At 39.1% G+C, this 19639-nt stretch overlaps 1 protein-coding gene across 1 annotated transcript in view; it reads right to left on the minus strand.

The window, feature by feature from the left end:
* The window catches only part of cep89 (centrosomal protein 89), a 61038-nt gene extending 43205 nt beyond the window's left edge, over positions 1-17833 (minus strand). Inside the window, exons 1-16 of the mRNA XM_035682208.1 lie at positions 17595-17833; positions 16945-17051; positions 16114-16260; positions 15206-15398; positions 13853-13904; positions 12443-12556; positions 10576-10824; positions 9755-9897; positions 7219-7269; positions 6480-6563; positions 5394-5497; positions 3770-3885; positions 2529-2709; positions 1846-1921; positions 1706-1743; positions 133-274 (exon numbers count right to left, since the gene is read on the minus strand). Coding sequence (XP_035538101.1) covers positions 133-274; positions 1706-1743; positions 1846-1921; positions 2529-2709; positions 3770-3885; positions 5394-5497; positions 6480-6563; positions 7219-7269; positions 9755-9897; positions 10576-10824; positions 12443-12556; positions 13853-13904; positions 15206-15398; positions 16114-16260; positions 16945-17051; positions 17595-17636 — 1839 coding nt within the window. The 5' untranslated portion in view covers positions 17637-17833. The remainder of the gene's footprint in view (positions 1-132; positions 275-1705; positions 1744-1845; positions 1922-2528; positions 2710-3769; positions 3886-5393; positions 5498-6479; positions 6564-7218; positions 7270-9754; positions 9898-10575; positions 10825-12442; positions 12557-13852; positions 13905-15205; positions 15399-16113; positions 16261-16944; positions 17052-17594) is intronic.
* Between the last annotated feature and the right edge of the window lie 1806 nt (positions 17834-19639).

Genomic DNA, 19639 nt, shown 5'->3' on the forward strand with positions numbered 1-19639 from the left:
AGTACAGTGTGTAATACCTTGTTTCCCTTCAGTGGAAGAAGTGAATTTGTACCTGTAAGTACATAGGTGGACTCTAGGATGTCAGTAGTATTATGTGTATCATGTGTACCATGTCAGTAGCATTAGCAGTACCATCTGTAATAGTTGGTCTCTCTCCCGGGAAACGTGCTCCGCCACAGAAATCACAGCTCCCATGTAATGCCGAGTCTTTTCCTCTTTCAACACACACTCTTCCTTCTGTCGCATCAATACACTCATCCTCCTCTCAGTCTTCCTGGATGATGGAGAGACAAAAACAGAATTAAAAAGAGTAAGGAAGAAAGAAGATGGGGAGAAATGGCAAAAAACATGAGGGCAAATGGAGTGAAGAAGGGAAGAGATTTAGGAAGAATGTAGGGGAGGAAAATGTATCAGTGGTTAATGGAAAGGAACAGTGCAGACAGAATAGTTGAAAACAGGGAATACCAGAGAGACTAGACTAGACTAGAGTTAACTGGATGGTTTCTTGAGACCCTGCCATCTTGATGCGAGCAGAGTGAAAACACCGTTGGTTAATCAAACACCTTCTGACAATCTTCACACTTCAAAATGAGAAAGTCCACATTAATCTCAGTTCAGGTCCACAGGGAGCCGAGGAAGTTTCCAGAACAGCTGTAATCCCTGATGAAAATAAACTGTGGGAAAGCAACCTTATCTGAACTATGATAAGATGCGTAAGCCACTCTGTCTGTTTCAGCTTGTTTGTCATCAGTGTATTAAATAACCCACCGGGACTAGGACTGAATTGATCCTTTTTGGGTGGAGTGAGAACATTTTAAATATGGAATAAAACTCTGGAGAGGTGATGACCAACATCTTCAAAAAACGTGGTTCTGGGCATGGCTCTAGCTGTCACCCTACTGAACTTCTAAATCTCACTTCAGGATAAACTGGGGGTGCTAATCAGTGGCTTAAAAGGTATTTAATTCAGTGGTTGGTGATTTGATTTAAGGAGGACTTAATCTTTCTTTTAATTAAATACAATTTTCTAGGTCAGACAACTAATTAACAGCCAGACATATATAACCATCCAAGGCCCTGCACACCCAAACAGGTATTTTTTTTATCCGCCTGATTGCACCTCTGACTAGGTTGAAGTCTTATTAGAATGTAGAATTATGTGGGGGCACTAAACTTTCATGTACAAACAAGAATAATTAAGGTGTAAGCTGCTCTGTCAACAACTAACAACCGGATTGAGGGAGATGTCAATCAAACACAGTTGGCACACGCCCACACACTCCTGAGAAGAGCCCTGAACAAGCAGAAGAAGTGGCAACACCTGTGTGGGTGGACAATGGGTGCAAAGGGGCTTCAAATAATCACATTCTTCTGCATTTTACGTCATAACAAAATTACAAAAAATACGTTTCAGTGGTCAGCCACATATCAATCTAAGAAGACTATGTCGATTTAACACTGTAGTCATTGACTTTTGGGAGTTATTGAGTACAGTGGGATCTAGAATTGCTTTGTTGAATAAAGGGTTCATTGCTGTATGTTTTGAAGGACGACAGGATATAACTGTAGTCTCTAAGGAGTTGTGTTTGCGAGTTGTGAGTGTTTATTGTGTATAAATTACTGGACCCAACAGTGTCAAACACTGCCATGTCATAGGCTTTATGTGTAAGATGATACCAAACAAAGAAAGTAGTATATTTAGTACCTGTTGGCTCGTTTGTTGAGCTCCAGCTCAGCCTCCATCTCGTATATGCGAAGCAATCAGCGCGAGCGCGAGAGCGGCCTATGTCCTCCGTGCAGCTGACAATCTGACAAGCAAATCTCGTCCGATGTCACTCTACCTACTCTCTGCTGCCCAATGTGCACCTGAAGCCCAGAACAGGTGTGTAGCAGCCCATTAAAACACCAACTATCTGTATTGCTGGTAAAGCGTAACAAGAGTTATCCAGCATTATTATCTGTCGTCGACCAACTCAGAGATTTGTCCACCTTTTAATGATCCTGCAGAATACTTATTTTGATTAACTTGTGGAAACCTGAGTTTTCTGTTAAATCCCACTGGCTTTCTTTCCCACCTCCATCAAATATAAGTAAAGAAATTACAGTTTTGATTCTGCTCTACCACATCAATTTATTCGTAACATCCCAGTGCCCTTTTCTATTGCAATTAAAAATGCAATGCTTCAGGTGCAGGTACACTTGTTCTGGTTTTAGCTGCTCCAAATCAATTGTAAGCTGAATTAATAATAAACTGAGCTAAAACTGAACTGAGGTAGCTAATCTGTTGGAAAGAAGAAGATGGGGAGCCCTAGCATTTAGCATTATTGCATGAAAACATGGAGTGAGAACTGCGCACCTTTTCCTGACATACAGCAAGCAAGATGGAGTATCACTAATATAAACTGTTCAGTGTGCAGTTCTCCTCTTTCTTGTGTCCCAGCGCAGGAGCAGAAATGCTTTTAATATGGATTCATTCATCTTTAAGAGAAAGAAATACACTATGATAAAACAAGATATTGTAATGGTACCGTCTGAGTTTCCCAACAAGGTCGCAGTGTTCGTCCCACGTTATGGCATCCTTCAGCTGGGCCTGCAGAACCTGGACCTCCCTCACATTTTTCTGCACCTCTCTCCTGGTTTCTTCCAGGTCATCTTGCAAACGCTGCTTTTCAGCCTCTAACAACATCAGTTGCTTAGATACCTTGGAAACTACAGAGAGAGGGAGGAAAGGGGGGAGAGAGGTGTGGAATTAAAATGTAAAATAATCTAAATGAAAGCAGAGAAAACGATGCAGGGCTACAGTGAAAAGTTCTTTTAGTTTGGATTTAAAGTCCTCTTCAATTTTAACCACAAATGGTTGCCTTATACCTCCCCCTACAATTTCTTATGAAGAATTTATCTTATCACATTTCTGTGCCTCCACCATTTGATAGGGCTTTGCTCATTTGTGTGGTATTTTGGTGCAGAGTGCACTGTGCACAGGTGGAAGAACAACCATGTCTGTCACGCAGCTGCCATTTTGGTGATTTTGTCAACAGGAGCAGGAACTAAGAACTAAATACACAATAATGCTTAAAACACATACAAAACCACTCCCCAAACAGTAGATGCATTTAAATCGGCATGAAAAAAATAACATTTAATGTGGATAAAGCAGGAACTTCTATAAATACTAACTAAATTGATAAATTGATCAATAAATGAATGCAAGTGTTTCTTTCTTTCTGTTTCTTTCAGTATATGTTGTCCACTGTTCAAATATTAAATCCCTGCAACCATCTGAAGGAGGATTACTCACTAATTTTGTGAATCACACCCTATGGAGCAACTACTTAAAAGTGAAATACAGTAAATTAAAAATGGAATAGCATCGGATTGATGCGATCATATAAACTGCTTCACCAAACTATGCTTTATTACTTGCTCCTATCATCATTGTAAACATTTTTGGCTGCAGATATGTGGAGCTGGGTGTTCACTTTGTGCGCCTTCCAGACAGCATGATTTCCTGGAGAAGCCAATTCTTAATTTATTGAGCGTCATGCATGTTTGGCTCTGCTGTTTCAGAGCGATGAGACGATGAGCTGAGAGTGTATTTATTAATCACCACACACTCCATTCTACATTCACCCAACCAGTCTTGTTTACACATGTCTGCCGCAAACATACAGGGTGGCTTGAGGACACCCACACCAGTAGTGTGCTCAGAGATGCACTCTGAGTTTTCTATTTGTGTGATTAAAATAGGGCTCTTAGTCTTTCACTGTACCTTCAGAATGGTGTCTGCTGTGGCTGGCCTTGGCCTTAACATGCTGAGCCTCGAGCTGATCAATCAGAACCTGGTTCTCCTGCAAAACCAGTAAGGCCTGCTGTTGTAGTTGATGACTATAGAGAGAAAGACAGAGAGAGAGAAAGAGAAAATATGTCTAAATTAGTATATAATCAGAACACAAAGCTGCTATATAAAATATCAACATGAATAAGGCATTCATCAGACAAAACACATAAAACTACCAGCTTGCCTTATTTCAATTGGTACTGAATAAGCGGTGTTGGGCAGTAACTAATTACTAATAATATTTAATAAGATTACTTCCCCAGTAATGATAGCTGTAATTAACTAATACTTTCAGTAATAATACACTACAGACCTCCTAAAAAATAATTAGTTACAGCCTTACTTTCGTTGTCACTCCCTACTAATTTGAAATCCAACAACCCAATCACATCCTTGGATTCATTTTTATAAATTAGTTTGAAAGATGGAAACACTTGTGTTCAGAGGCTGGAAATATTCCCATTACTTTGGGATTACGGTATTACAAACTGGATTTTAATCGTAAATCTGAATCTTGTGGAGAAAGGACACAATTACCAATTTTCTGGGGAGTAGCAGAAAATTAATACAACAAATACTGTTGTATTACTAACTAATTACTGTTGGCAGGGAGTAATAAGTAAAGTAATAATATTACTTTTGAAAAGAGTGTAAAAAATCAGTAAAAAATGTTTGAGTAACTAGCCCAACACTGTGAATTTGTTGGTAATACCTAAAACAGTGCATATACACTGAGAATGGACTTTTCGGTGACCTTTCTGAGTAGGAGACGTGTTGTGTCTCCTATCAGGCAAAGCAGTAGCATGACACAAAGCAAATAGCCACACACTTGGAAAACACTAAATTTCCATTAAGCCTCACAAATCCGTAGAAGCAGCATCGAGACAGAGATGATGAAATGTGTGCAGGTGTTGAGTCACTTATTGATTACTTGGTTTATATGCAAACGGATGTATTGTAAACAGCTCTTAACACTTAGTCTTAGTCACTTAGCAAAAATAAGATACATTATGTATGCTATATATTATACTCTACAGTAAGACATTTAATTTCAAATCTGTTCCAGGGTTTACAACCTGTAGCCCCTGCCTGCCCATGAATACTGAGCAGTAAGTTATTGTTCAGTATTCATTGTTCTGCTCACAAAGTTGAGCTTGATAAGAACACCTAACTGCTCTAAATGTAAATGTATGCAAGTGACTAATGTCTTACTCAATCTTCACATTGTTCTTCCGTTGAGACTGAAAATTTAAAACAGGTTGAAATGTCACAGACTGCTTCACGTAGAACTTGTCAGGGCTGCTTACCATGAGCAGACACTGTAAGTTTGATAGTGATCATGTACGCAAGAGTAGTAATGGGGAAAATATATGAACACATGAGATGAGGTTTTACCACTTTTATTTCATTATTTAACGCTTTAGCAACAGACCCAGAGACAGGCAAGCAGTGAAGCAGAAGAGAGTAAAAGTGCTATTTCATTTTCTCTACATCAGGGGAATGAGTGCTAACAGTGCTTAACCAACACACACACAATGAGCTAATTTTTTCTCACCAGTCCTTTTGGCTGACCCCTCCGATCTTTGCAATTTCATCATGGAGTCTCTCATTTTCTTTGATCACCTCCTCCACATGAACACGCAACCTCTTCACCTCCTCCTGCGGAAAGCAGACAAAGACACACAAGAACCACTGATTTCAAGGACGCAATTTAAGACATTTAAACTGAAGACAGCAAACTATCACCCCTCTTTCTTTTTTTTTTAAAAGGAAAAAAGAAAGAACGTTTTTGACAGCAGTATAACTGGATTTTCCTGCAGGTATCACATTTTAAATGTTTAATATTATTAATATTAAACATTTAATACTTAACAACTCTTTTACAAGAACTTGCTTGTAGCTGGATTGGAAAACCAAAATAAACTATCCATTTTCTGGGATCACCAATGTTCGGCTCAGTAAAGCCAGGTAACCTAAACTGCCAATTGTCTGACATCAGCACAAGACAGAAAGGGAGGGGGGGGTAAAAAAAGTAAATGTCTCTATTCTATTCTCCATCTAATATATTTAACTATTAGCAGTTATTATTATTTATTTTATTTTTTATTATTATCAAAACATGATAGTTGGGGCTTGTAGAAAAAGAAAAATGTAATTTCAGTCTCACCTCATCATGTACAATAATAGCTTGTCTCTCTCTAAAAGCAAAGCAGTACTTTGCTGTCTGCACAAGAGCTTTAATCCACAGGTGACATACACAACACACTTTGAGCTATTTTACATTCAAATGTAAATCATTTTCAGAATCTTAAACAGCAAAATCATTACCATTAGAAGAAAATATACATGCTTTGGGTTTTTCTGCAACCACCTGTATGCCTGCATGTTAACCTCACCTCCCAGGCTCTCGCTATATATAAAAATCATTTAAAACAGCTCTCAGAAGCATACTGGCACTTTGACTAAAGTACTGTGACCAGTACTGTTCGCCACCAAGTGCAGGTTTTCCGCATGCATTGCATAAATCAAAGGCAGCAGCATTAGCAGCTGCATATGTCTCTGATAAAATAGCCCATGTAACATTCTGCTGAATGATGAGCTTGCAGATTATTAAGCGGATAAGAAAACACACACACTTTACCTCAGTGGTTTGCAGAAGTTCATCTTTCTCGTTCATCCTGTCTTCATAGGCCAGAAGTAAAGGAGATAAATACTTCATGTCAAGCTACAAAAAAAAAAAGAACAGAAGAAGAGAAAAGGCTTAAATAAGCTACAAGATAAAAACATCTATTCTCATGTACTGTATCTCAAAATATCAATCACTGGATTTCCACTGTAGCTCTGACTGACACCAAAAGAGCTCCACTGTACCTCAACATTATATCACTAGGGTTCTATTGTTCTACATTTAGGCCTTATTCAGAGCAAAAGCCCATTATTCACAGTGGTTGGTATATGAGTCATACCAGGTGCAAATGGGCTTCATCTTCTTGATCTATTCAGCAGGTTTCCAGTCATTGTGGACAGAAGGTGAACAACCTTGCCTTCTGATTTGGAAATTTGAGAGATAAATCACACTCTCTTCCTTTTTCCTCAATTTTGGACCTAAGCTTCCAAACTATCAGACCAGTTATGTGTCAGCAGAGTGAGCATATATAATTTCACATGTTAAATCCATTTCATGAGGCAGAGATGGAAAAGACCAGCCACATTAAACTGCTGACCAACTGTTTCAATTTAATGGGCACTATCTTAAATTATCATTCAGCTGTATTAAAAATGATTTGCCTATTAAACTAGACAGCCACATGAAACAGACTGATTAGCTAAATGTGACTATTAACCAGCCATGCACAGCTACTGTTTAAATGGATACTGACCAGCCAGGGAGGAGGAGACCCTGTCTTTGGCAAGCCGCTGATTCTGGAGCTCTGGATGAGACACAATAAGAAAGAGAAAGAACATGAAGTCAGTCATAATGCCATAACCATGGTTAATATGGCAGCTTTAAATGGGGTCCTTGATTCAAAGTTAACATAAAAATAGGAATAGAGTCGAGTATGACTACACCAGATCTAAAACAATTTTGGTTACTTAAGAAGATGTTGCTTGAAAAGATTAGTTTTATAACAACAGAACAATGGGAAAACAAATGTCAATGTTTTTACATTGCATTCATTTATTTGACACTTTTATCCAAAGTGACTTACAATAAGTGCATTCAAACATGAGGTTGAAACCCCCATAATTAAATACCCACTTCATTAAACATGCTGAACTGCTTTAAGTGCTACATTTAGAAACAATGAGTTGTTTTAATGGGCCAAGATGCAGTCTGAACAAACAAGTTTTCAGTCTGCAACGGAAGATGTGTTTCTGCTGTCCTTTCGTCAATGGGGAGCTAGTTCCACCATTATGGATCCAGGACATGAAACTGCTGTGATTTGTTTGTGTGTTCAGGTCCTGTGTGTGACATTTAGGAGGCTCTATTGGCAGAAATGTAATGTAATATTCACACTATGTTTTCATTAGTCTATAATCATCTGAAAATAAGAATCGCCAAGTTTTAGTTACCTTAGAATGAGCCTTTTATATCTACAGAGGCCATGGAACGCCTTTCATGGAGGCCACCATGTTAAACTGCCATGTTTCTATATTAGCCCAGAAGGGACAAACAACACACTGACCCTAGATAGGGGCGTTTATGTTCTTTACACGTTTCATGGCCACCACTGTTTCTGCTTCGCACTTGGAAGGGAAGGATAAAGCAAGAGAGTTGGAATCTGCAACTACACTGCTAGATGCCACTTAATCCTACACACTGGATCTTTAATGTTTTATGTTTTAATGTGATATATGGAAGCAGACAAAGGTCAATTTTATCATCATTAATTAAACCGCTTGAGAGTTACCCTATTTCACATTCTTGCATTATTCTACTATAAAACTAGTCCCTCATCTTGTCCTGTATCTCTTCCTTTCACAAGCAACACTTCAGCTGTCAGTAATGAGGGCTAGCAGCTACGGAGGCAGCAAACTCATAGATGAGGGCAGGAGATCTCTTGGTGTGAAAACACAGCAGGAGGTAGCCATGATTAAAACCACAGGCCAGCTTTCTTCTGCAGAGTAAACCCAGAATGGGCAGACAGTCACAGTCAGGAACAAGAAACTCCTTTAGTGCAACAAATCAGATGGAAGGACAGACAAAAAGAAAACCATGTTTCGCTCAACGGGGTCCTGGATGAAAGGCAGATGTCTTGCTTAAAGGCTTGGTTACAAAGAAATGTTTTTTGTTTTTTTTCAGTGCTAAAGCTGGGAAAATAAAGCGATGTAGTGGTAATAGATTCTGTATAAAAGCTGATTAAATTAGACTGAGAGAAGAGGTGATAAAAGGATTACAGAATAGAATAAAACAGACTAAAATGTTGCTGAACTGAGCAGAGGAGGAGAGTACTCTGTAACACGTACAACAGTTTTCATTTCATTCTGGCAACTTCAGCTGGAGTAAGAAGACTGATTAAAAAGAGAAAGGTTCCTGGTGCAACTCCCTTACCCAGGGCAAAAATATGTTTCAAGAAGTTGTTAAATCAATAACTTTACTGCACTTCACAAGCTGAATTATTCATTTATGGATATATTTGAAGACTAGGACCAACAGGTACATACACAGGCAAACAGTACATTATTGTGGCACTACTGATAATGTATTATTTGCAGCTACGAACACGGCAAACATTTATGCAATGTAAGTCCCAAACTGTCAGTACTGCTAAACCATGTTCACTTCTTTCTTTCATTATCAATAAACCAAAATCTCCTTACTCTGTAACAGCACATAACACTATAACCACCCCGTAACTTCTCCCTGCCTCGCCCTCCCCGTCTTTCACAGGCACCTCCACCTCATCTGATCTCTGATATGAAAGCAGAGTCTAACATTAGGAGTTTTCCTATTGAGTCTGTAGTGTGCGAGTCTAACATTAAAGTAAACCAGCAGCGAAACTAGTAGAGACTGTTGAGGACTGACAGATACTTGCTGCACTTTAAGGTGGGCTCATTTTCAAGTGACATAGGTTAATTTAAAAAAAATATGCCATTTCACAATCACCTTAAATATTTAGTTTGTCAAATCCTTTCTTTCGCCTTTATATGTGATGGGCTGGTGACTATTTCACTTGGACTGGGAGTGTTTTAATATAATGTTGGTAAAAAGTGGAGGGGTCCAAATACAAATGGACCAAAAAATGTACCAATCCAATTTGTTGCAAGTTGAGATTCATGAATGTGTTTCCACAAAAATGCTTATAATATTCTGCACCAAAAACACTGGGAAAAAGTCAAACATAAGAAGTTAAGCACTATACAAGATGAGATCCTAGTCAAAAAGCAGAGGTGTTATCTTGTAGCTTGTCATACCTCCTGTTTGGATAATGGTCTGAAGCGGGTTTGGTATCGACTCAGCTCCACATTCAGACGGTGAACTGTCAATTTGAGGGCGTCATTTTCATCCACCAGCTCCTGGGCATGTTGCCTCAAATTCTTTAGCTCTGCCTGGCAGCCTGTTAAGCACGGCACACATCAGGTTATCAATGTTTTAGAGACATTAAATAATGCTCTTATTCAGAATATCATGATAGTTAAATAGAATGCAGTAAACTCATTCATAAAATAAAAATTGCCATACTTGTTATATACTCTTATAGTTTTAGGAGGAAGGAACAGAGAGGACTGGTGAAAGCTAAACTAAAGACAAATATAGTATGGCAGGATGGCACAGTGAGGTCTTTCTTCTACATGGGTTTGACTCTTGGGGTATAATAAAGAGTACATAATCAATGCTTCACTAGTAGAGAATGGCAGGACAACTCCAGTACTTTTCCATGCTGCTTCGGTCAGCCCACCCGGAGGTCACAGTCTCTAACCACAAAGGTGACTTGCAACCTATTTAAACTGCTACTTTTAACATTTTTTTCCCCTTTTAATGTTTCTTTTTCATTACTCCCTCACCCTCTTCTTCTCATCATGCTGAGGAGGTGCTATGGAGCCAAAGGATCAGGAGCCAGATATCTATTCACAGCCGTACCTTCAGTTCCCTGCACACACATATATCTCACTGCTTCAGTCCCTCTACGTCTTAATTATTCCCTTTATCCTTTTTCCCTGTTCCGCCTTCTTTCACTCTATTGATTCTCTGTCTCCTTCTCCTCTGTGTATCTCCAGTGGTTCTTCCTCTCTACCTGCAGATGACCTCAGGTTTGAGGGGGCTTGGCTGTGACTGATCTCCTGTTCCAGCCGTTGCAGTCTCTCCTCCAGTAGCTTCTGTTCATCTACCATCCTTGTGTTCCTCTCGGGCAGGGTCCGCACTGCCTCCCTCTGCACCTCGCTGTACACCTCGCTGGGCTCTGGAGACGGCTGGGTGGAGTGTTTTGGGTTTTTGGCTTTGCTGGATTGGCTGGCGTGGTCGGTGGTTAGGATGGGCAGCGTGGCTGAAAGAGGGAAGTTAATACTTTTAATGGCAGTAAACGGACATATTCTAAATAGAATAAAGAGGGGAATTGTAAAGTATTTCTAAAATGAATGTGGACTCGATACACAATACTTAAAGACAATAAATAAGCAAATATCTCATATGGTCCTTACATCAACCAAGAAATGTGTGTGTGAAGCAGTAATGATTGAACTTAACTGTTACTTGGAATAACAACTGTATTAAAATACACTGTTAAGCAAAACAACAAAGGGTATAAGATGGTATGGTGTGATGCAGTATGGTATCAGATGCTTTTTGACACAGTAAGACAGATAATATAGACACAAATGCAGAGACCCAAAAAGGAACACAACCAACAACACAACAACACAACAAACACAACGGAGTGGTAGGAAGAAACGAATAAGGAATGAGATTAGAGATACAGCATGCTCAATCTACTGTTTAATAGTGCCTAGCCAATAGGTAGCCTTTTGCTATTGTCTTTAACTGCTACCAGTTCTCATTGAGGTGAGAAATCTGAGCTCAGAGGCATGAAGAACACCCTAGAAAAAACATCTAACAACTACTTGCATTTTAAAGAGCCTGTTCTATTTCACCTGAAATGCTGCTGAAGCCCTTCTCATTTGAGGCTTTAAACTTAAACAACATGCTATGCAGATGTTCTAAAATAATATATGCTTGCTAATACAGTCAATAAAACTGAATATATCTTGCTTACTAGATATATGTGTATGTATACCTTAGTTTGGCACAAAGATAGGTGTAGACAGGGCGCAGTGTTATATATTGTATCTAAATATTGTTTCTAGAGCAGCAACAGTATAGAACAGTATAGTTTACACAGCAAAGTCACTATCTAAACTCAATAATATCTTAATGGAAACAGTAAAATAATGTCAAACAAACAAATAAATAATATTTCTGACATCAAACACACAAACCATATCAGTCCTTCCTCCTGTCCTCTCAGATTTGTGGTAAAACTAATACAGAGTTCATCACAACAGCTTTCCATCTGGTTCATTCCTAACTTACTATTAGATTAAAATGCACACTGTGGTTGTAACAACAACTGCAGACAAAGCAGGTGGAAATACCACTTTTCTACTTTGTTTATCTTCACTTTGGTTCAGTGTCTGCACCATAGCCTCTCTGCTGTACTGTATATTTTCTGTGTGTGTGTCTATATGTGTGCATGGAGCTGAGCCCTGGGAGAAACAGAAGCAAGTGTGTGTGACCATAAATGACAGCAAAACGTGTACATAGTATTATAATTAATATGATTAATAATCATTGGGCTGTTTTGGTGGCGCCTGTGTACGTAGCGGCAGCGCTGGGTAAAAACATGACAAAGGGTAAAGCAAACACAACACAAAGGTGAGTATACAGTTCAACTGTAGCTATAGTGAGTGGACTATAGTGGTGAGGACTGCAGCTGTCTGTATAGGAAGGATTACAGGACGAGGTAGAGAGAAGCATGGTTTGCATGGATTGCCTCCTTTAGGTTCAAGACACAGAGAGGGGAACTACACAGATCCAGTAATTATTTATCAAGTATTCAGTAGAAGAAAAAATATAAATCAAAATGACCAGTCTAATGTAGGACTTACATCTACAAGGCACAACTTCTTTACGACTTCCAGGTCTCTTCCTGGTAGAGGCTTTCTTCTTGGAAGACTCACAGCTGGCTTCAGGAGACTGGACACTGGTTTCCTCAGAGAAATCTGAGAGATAGCAAAAATCACTGCATCACTGAATTAATACACAGAAGTAGCACTGGGTTCTGTGTGCTTAATTATGCAATCCGAGTTTACCATGAACTACATATTGTTTTGAAAAAGTGACTTTCTCCATATCTTGAATGAGTTACTTTACAACACAGCTTGCCTGTATAATTTAGTGATTAAGGTAGAAGCATTTTAGGGACACATAAAACATTTTAATTTAGCATCGGCAAAAGCCTGAGGCCAGCTCTGGTAATAACAACTATAATGAGGCTTTCCATTTAGCTCTAATGATGTAAGGCTACATTATGGCTGTTATGAAACAGTGATGGAATAAGGGCTGTATCTTCTTCCTTTGCTAAAGGCTGAAATGTGGTGCAGCTGAGTCCCTCATCATTCTTTCATTTTTCTTTGTAAGGGAGAAAATTCTGAAATCAATTTCCATGTCTCTCTTTATATTACTCACTCCCTAAGTAGAAATGTGTACTTTGGTCGATGTTAATTGAGGCGTACATGGAAATTTTAATATTACTAAAAGCTTTGTTTTTCTGAATTTCAAATCAATCGAGTCTCTACTTTGAAAGTACACCTACCAGACACCATCACCACCAACAGAATTTGTTTGGCTGCATGTTGTTCAAAAGATGTTCATAGCACATTTGCAGTTTATTCTGTCAATTAACAAATTAATAATAATAAAAATTCCAACTATTCTACACAGTACTGGCGGCTGCTAAAAAATATTTTCTGACACGGCAATATTGAAGTTACCACCTCCCACTCACATCAATAGTTACAAACAGCAGAAGTATCAGATAACAAAAGTAATAAATGATAACTGCTTTTAGTGTAAATGTAATATGTGAACTGAATGGACTCTAAGGATTTAGAAAATACAATATGTTTGATAGAGACTAGTGACATAAAATGAAATATGAATAAATATGTTTATAAGTATGCAAATGTTTAGGGCTAAAAAGAACAACATAGATAGAACCTCACTCACTCAGTATGACCAGTTAATACGTCAAATGTATAAAAGAAAATCTAGTCCCGTGAGTAATATTTTTTTATCTCTTCCAAGCTTCAGTGGAAATTGATAGTATGTACTTAGGTATTGACAACCGAAGTGGATTTATTTGGCTGTACAATAGTGGGTTAACTCTTAAATAAACAGCAATTTAAGGTAGATTTATTATATATTGCTGAACTGCACTATACTCAGCATTTTGTCATATTTATAGGTGGGGTGATTTTGCCATTTCTGACAGATTATGAGTTAGAGTTGGTCAGTACCTGGAGAAGGCACTCTTCTGCCAGATATCTGATTTGACTGGGATGCACTGGTCTGGAAGACAGACAGACAGACAAGCAAAACAAACAGACAGTCAGTCAGACAGATAATGAGTATGTTTTTTCAAAAAGATTTCCAAAGCCCCACTGCCGGGATCTTTTTTATGCAAGGCTATTTCAGAGACTACCTTGTTTATGGCCATTGTCAAAATGTGGACAATAAGATCTTGTCCGAGCGTTTATTGTTCCTGATCTTCAGAGACACGTTAAAGCAACGTCAATGAGTCACAGTAGCATTCAGTGTAGGGAAGAGACGCCATTTGTAATACATAACCAAGAAAGAAGCAAAAAAATAACAAAATGAACGCAAAGACTGAAGAATGCCAATTGCTCTGTAACAAATGATATAAATCTAACGGCTAAAGGATTGATTGATTGCACACAAGATTGTTGTGCACACAGCTTGTTAGTTATACCTATCTAAAACTGAAGTTATTTGTAAACAAGCACTGTACAGTGGCCCCTGTGGATTTGTGAGGGTACAGCCTGACGTTTCTTATGGATTACATTTGTGTGGGGGTAGGGATCCACTACAACTGCTACTATACTGGATGCTCGCCTTAGATTATGGTACAAGGAATAGAAACATCATGCTTCATGTGTTGCTAAAAATGTTCCAGCAAACTGGTGGTTGTTGTGGATAAAGCCCCAGGCAGCGAGGCTCTGTGATAGCCTGGAAAGACAACTGACAGGGGGAAATAGAGTCCATAGGGACAATTATTGTTTAGCAACCCAAGGTAGCAGTATACAGGACAAGAACACGAATAGAGCAATGTCCCAAGAGTCTGTGAGAGCGGTCTATTGGGATTGGGATATTTTTCTATATCCCAGTCAGTAATGATAAAGATCACTTCTCTACAGTACAAGACTCAACAGATAAACATTAACTTTTTTCTGTGTACAATTGCGCCTCCCAGTGGATCAGACTGGTATTAAAACACAAAAGTGATCTTTCCACGACACACACATTGAAAACATACCTTCTTTTTTTTTTTTTTTCAAAGCATATATTCTGACTTGTCATAGCAGGAAAAGCAGAGGTATTACTGATATCTCAGTAGGCCTTTCCAGTGTACTTACAGTCCCTGGAACTGGCTCACTTTAGTCCTCTGCTGGCCACTATGCAACACCAGTTGGAGGTTAACTAGTTTGCTAAAAATCTCCTTGAAAGCAAGTTATTTTTGGCAGGAAGGTTTCTCATTTGCTTTGAAAGACAACACTGGGATTAAAACCGCTAACACTCCAGTCAGACACTTGCTCACACATAACAATGAGATCTTTCCCGTAGGCTCTCACCTTAGGTTTCAGTGGCAGGGCATAGACAGGTTCTGTGATTGAACAATTCTCCCGTCTGTCCAGACTTTGGTAAACATGTTCTTCCCCGTCCTCTTCATTCTCCACCTCCTCTTCCCTGTCTTCCGACTCCTCCTCTGAGTGCTCAGGGGAGGACAGCCGTGGCCGGCTAGCTAAATCCTCTGACCATCTGTCTCTGAGGAAGATAAGAAAGTAATATGTCAAAGTAACAGTGGAGAAGAGTTAGCTGGATCTTACAGCCCTTTTTCACAGCAGACATTTTGACTTGTCATAGTAGGAAAGTGTTATTAATAACATTGACAATGGCTCGGTTCCATTCAAGTGTCCCAGTAAGCCCTGACATTGTGACAGTGAGCTAACATGTACAATAGCAGGAGCCTCAAACCAAAACAGCTAAATGGAATTCAGCCGTCATTTATTTTAGCTACTGTGAGAGTCAAAACGTCTTCTATGAAAAAAGGCAAAGGCAAAAAACGTTAGAGATAGATAGTGTCTGAACAGAAGGATTACTGAAACCAGGGGAAAACTCAGGCCTATATTTTAAATATATTAAGAGAAAGATAAAAGTCAAGATGCTTATCCCACATCGTAGCACACACATCTATTGGTGGAGATCCTACTTTAAGAGAGCTCAAAAAATACTTTTCAGAATCACAATCAGAATCAGAATCAGGTTTATTGCCACGTAAATTTTTACACATACAAGGAATTTGCCTTGGTGCGTTAGTACATAAAGAAATCACCAAAAAATCACTGTTATTCCTAAAAGTAGGACCAAAAGTAGGCCATTCACCCTGGTCGGGTTTAAACTGGGAGTCACTTGTTGCAGTTTGAATAATTTGTCACAAAGCTTGTGATAATACTTGTGTATTTGCCTGAAGGGGGTTTACCTGGTGTAAAGTGCTGTGCTGATGTTTGGTTCAGATATAAAGGACTCTGATCGGCCACTCTCAGAGAAAGACCTCAGCCGGGCGGGGGGAATGGCCCATGTCTGTCCAGTGAGCGAAGAAGACAAAATGGCTGCTGCTAAGGCTGATCTGTAGATGTAAAGATGCAGTTCATGTGAGAAGAGGCAGACAGTTTATGTCCTATGTTTGATATTAACACATTGTTACAAAAGGGAGCACCTCCCTCAGTTTCTGTAAATGAGTTTGATAGCATTGTTTTACATCCACCATGTGGAATACTTCGCCTCCATCTAATCTTTCTAGAGCAAAACAATAACCCTACAAATCAGATACAGTGTGTTGAGCAAACAAAAAGAAAAAATAATGAAAGCCTACTATATCAATGAAGTTTGTGGTGAAATGATGAGGATTAGTGAGGAATGAATCAATAATGGCAACAAACAGTGGGAGTGATGAGTCCAGAATTAAACTGTTCTACCACATTTCAATGATAAGTAGTTGTCTGAAGACAGCATGAAGTCATGTATAGGCTGTTGGTACACCGGGGTAAAAGCAACATGAGCAGGTGGGTTAGGATTTACCACTGAAACACTGCATTGTGGGGGCTAAAGAGGGAAAAATAAGCTACGCTAAACGTTTTACTATTGCAAATAATGATGGGAATGTATTCAAATATGAATATGAAGCTCAATTCCATTGAAACTCAAACAGGTACAGTCCAAATGTTACAAAACTGGGGTTTAACAGGAAACAGTGTCAGGGGAAACACAGCACAATACAAGGATGTTGGAGTGGATGGAGGGTGTTGGGTACCTGGGTCTCTCAGGTGAGGGGTCTGGGCTGCGTGGGGGCGGGGTACGAGGCACAGCTGGCTTTGGAGCAATGGAGGCAGCAGGGATCAAACCGTGAACTATGTGCTTCTACACACAGCACAACACAGACACACAGACAGACAGACACACACACACAGACACACACACACACACACACACACACACACAGAGGGAGGTTAGGGAGAAGGTTAGTATCACACAGACTTTAACACTCACAGTGCTGCTCCTATGACAGTTGTTGAGGAGGGTTCAGTTAGTACATGAAGTAACTGTTTAAGGGAAGGGTTTGTGGAAAGACAGAGGCTATATAAGTGGAAGGGAAAGGGAAAGGAAAAGGATGATGAATCACAACGAGACACAAAACAGCGTGTTACAGCAGCAGACCTTTTCTTCTGGAAACCACAGTGTTAGTTTAATTTTGGTCAACAACATTAATACCATGCATCACACGGCGTATTAACATTACGAAACTGCTGTAATCAAACGTTACCTTAAATAGATGTGAACATATTCAGCTTATGCTTACTTTAAGTAACTTCAGTGGAAACAAGGTTAACGTTAGCTAAATGAAAACATAATTCAGACGTTAAGATAGCTAGACATAGCCTGTATGAAAGACGGCACACTTACAAACTCCTTGTCTTTCTCCCTCCTGAAGCTGAATTTTAACATAGTGGGAATTAAACTGGGCTTTTGACCCTTGTTTCACTAGCTGGAGTTATTGTTTCAGTTTGCGCTGAACAACGACTCGTTTACCGAGCACTCCTTCGGTCAGTTAGCGTTACAAGAGTTTACTAGTCAGTGTCACATGTTTCAACGTATCTGTCCTCTTTTACCCTAAAACCATAAAGCAAAATGAGCGAGCTAACTGTTCAACAGGCTGGCTGCTGTGCTTGCAGACTCCTCGTATCTAGACGCTTCACCACAAGAAGGAACCTCGCTACAAAACTAGTGCTGATTGGCTAAAAGTGAGGCGAGAAGCCAATCAGCGACTTATATGATTTACCTAGCAACGACGGCCTTAACAACCAGCGGCCCGGACAGCAGGGGGCGATGATGTTCCATGATTTTCTTTCTTCCTTTCTCATTAAAGGAACTAACTTCAATCATGTATCATGCACACACTATACAGCATACAAGTCATATTCAGTTTAATGTCATACATGTATATATGCTTATTGTGTACCCACAAATCCCATTTTAGTAATTACTTTTAACATATACACACATCTTCCTCCCAGTCCATTTGGATTTGGTTGTCTATTGGAGCAAAACTTGGCATACTGACTAAAATAAAGATGTTGGCACTATGTTTCAAACTTTCAAACATATCCCCATATTTATTACAGCTGATTAATAAAATATTTATTACAGCTGATTCATAAAATGTGGATTTTCTGAGCAGGAACAGATGGGGAAAACACGTCATCCATTTATGTAGTTTCTATACACATCTGTCCCGTGCAGGCTGACTGTACTAATATACTACTGCAAAAAACATGCATATTTTCAGTCCTCTTTTGGCTGTTAATCCTCAGAATATTTCAGTGTGAGTTTTATCAAGTGCTGCCCTTCGCCCCAAGGAATGTTAGAAGTATGAATACTATGACCAAACGTCAACATATTTGGTTGTTGCAATATTCACTTTCCCTGTTAAAATAAATCAATATCCTGAAGAGAATTTGACTTTTGGGGGATTCATTTTTCAAAGTTCAAAGCCACGAGAATCAACATTTAGCTCTCTCATTTAGGTAAAATGCCTTTAAACACATAACACACACACTATCTGGTATAAAAACACACATACTGTGGATGGTATGGAAGAAGAAAGGCCTGATAGGTAAGACTTAAGCACATGGTGTTTCTCTTCTGTTTCCATGATGGCAGATTAGGATGTCACGGGGTCCCAGGCCAGACTCACAACAGTTAAAACAGTGTTGACTTAGTGTGTGTTGGCTCACGGAGGGCTGTGGTCAAACTTCATTCCAGTCATTCCCAACCTGCTTGGTAGTTTCAACCACTGACATACTCAGAACCACAAATACATATTCAACAAAATCCAGGAAATGTGTTTTGTTCCCATCTTTTATTGAGATTTGACTTTATACATACGACACAAAGACTTACCAACAAAGCATTCATACCACAGTTGCTATGCAGCCCAAAGTACAGAGAAAAGAAGCAAAGGCAACCTGAAACCTCTAGAAGAACAGGTACCATAACCCTCTGCATATACACCAAGGCATTTAGGATCACTAAGCACTGTGAAATGCATCTGTTAAGTCTACAACATCATCTGTGTAGGTATACATGCATCTGTTAGCACAATTAGTTAGCACGTATTAATATTAATCAATTACTGCACATTCTTGTCAACACACGTATTGTGACATTTTCCTTCATGATTTAGCATAAATGGCACTGACGACACCGTATTAGGTAAACAGAGACAGTAAAGAGTGTTACATCTTCTTAGTGTGACTGTTTAAAAACATTTAAAAATATCTTTACATAGACAAAGTGTACCAGTATATAAAGTTCTCCAAAGGATTAAGCAAGGCTAGTAAAATACATTCCTCCAGAAATCCAACGTGCAAAAATTCACAACTTGACCATTCACAAACTAGTTCCGAAACCTACAATTTTACAGGTAAATATATATATATTTTTATGTG

The sequence above is a fragment of the Morone saxatilis genome, unplaced genomic scaffold (assembly GCF_004916995.1).
Source record: "Morone saxatilis isolate NCDOM2014 unplaced genomic scaffold, NCSU_SB_2.0 Contig11, whole genome shotgun sequence".
Classification (NCBI taxonomy): domain Eukaryota; kingdom Metazoa; phylum Chordata; class Actinopteri; family Moronidae; genus Morone; species Morone saxatilis.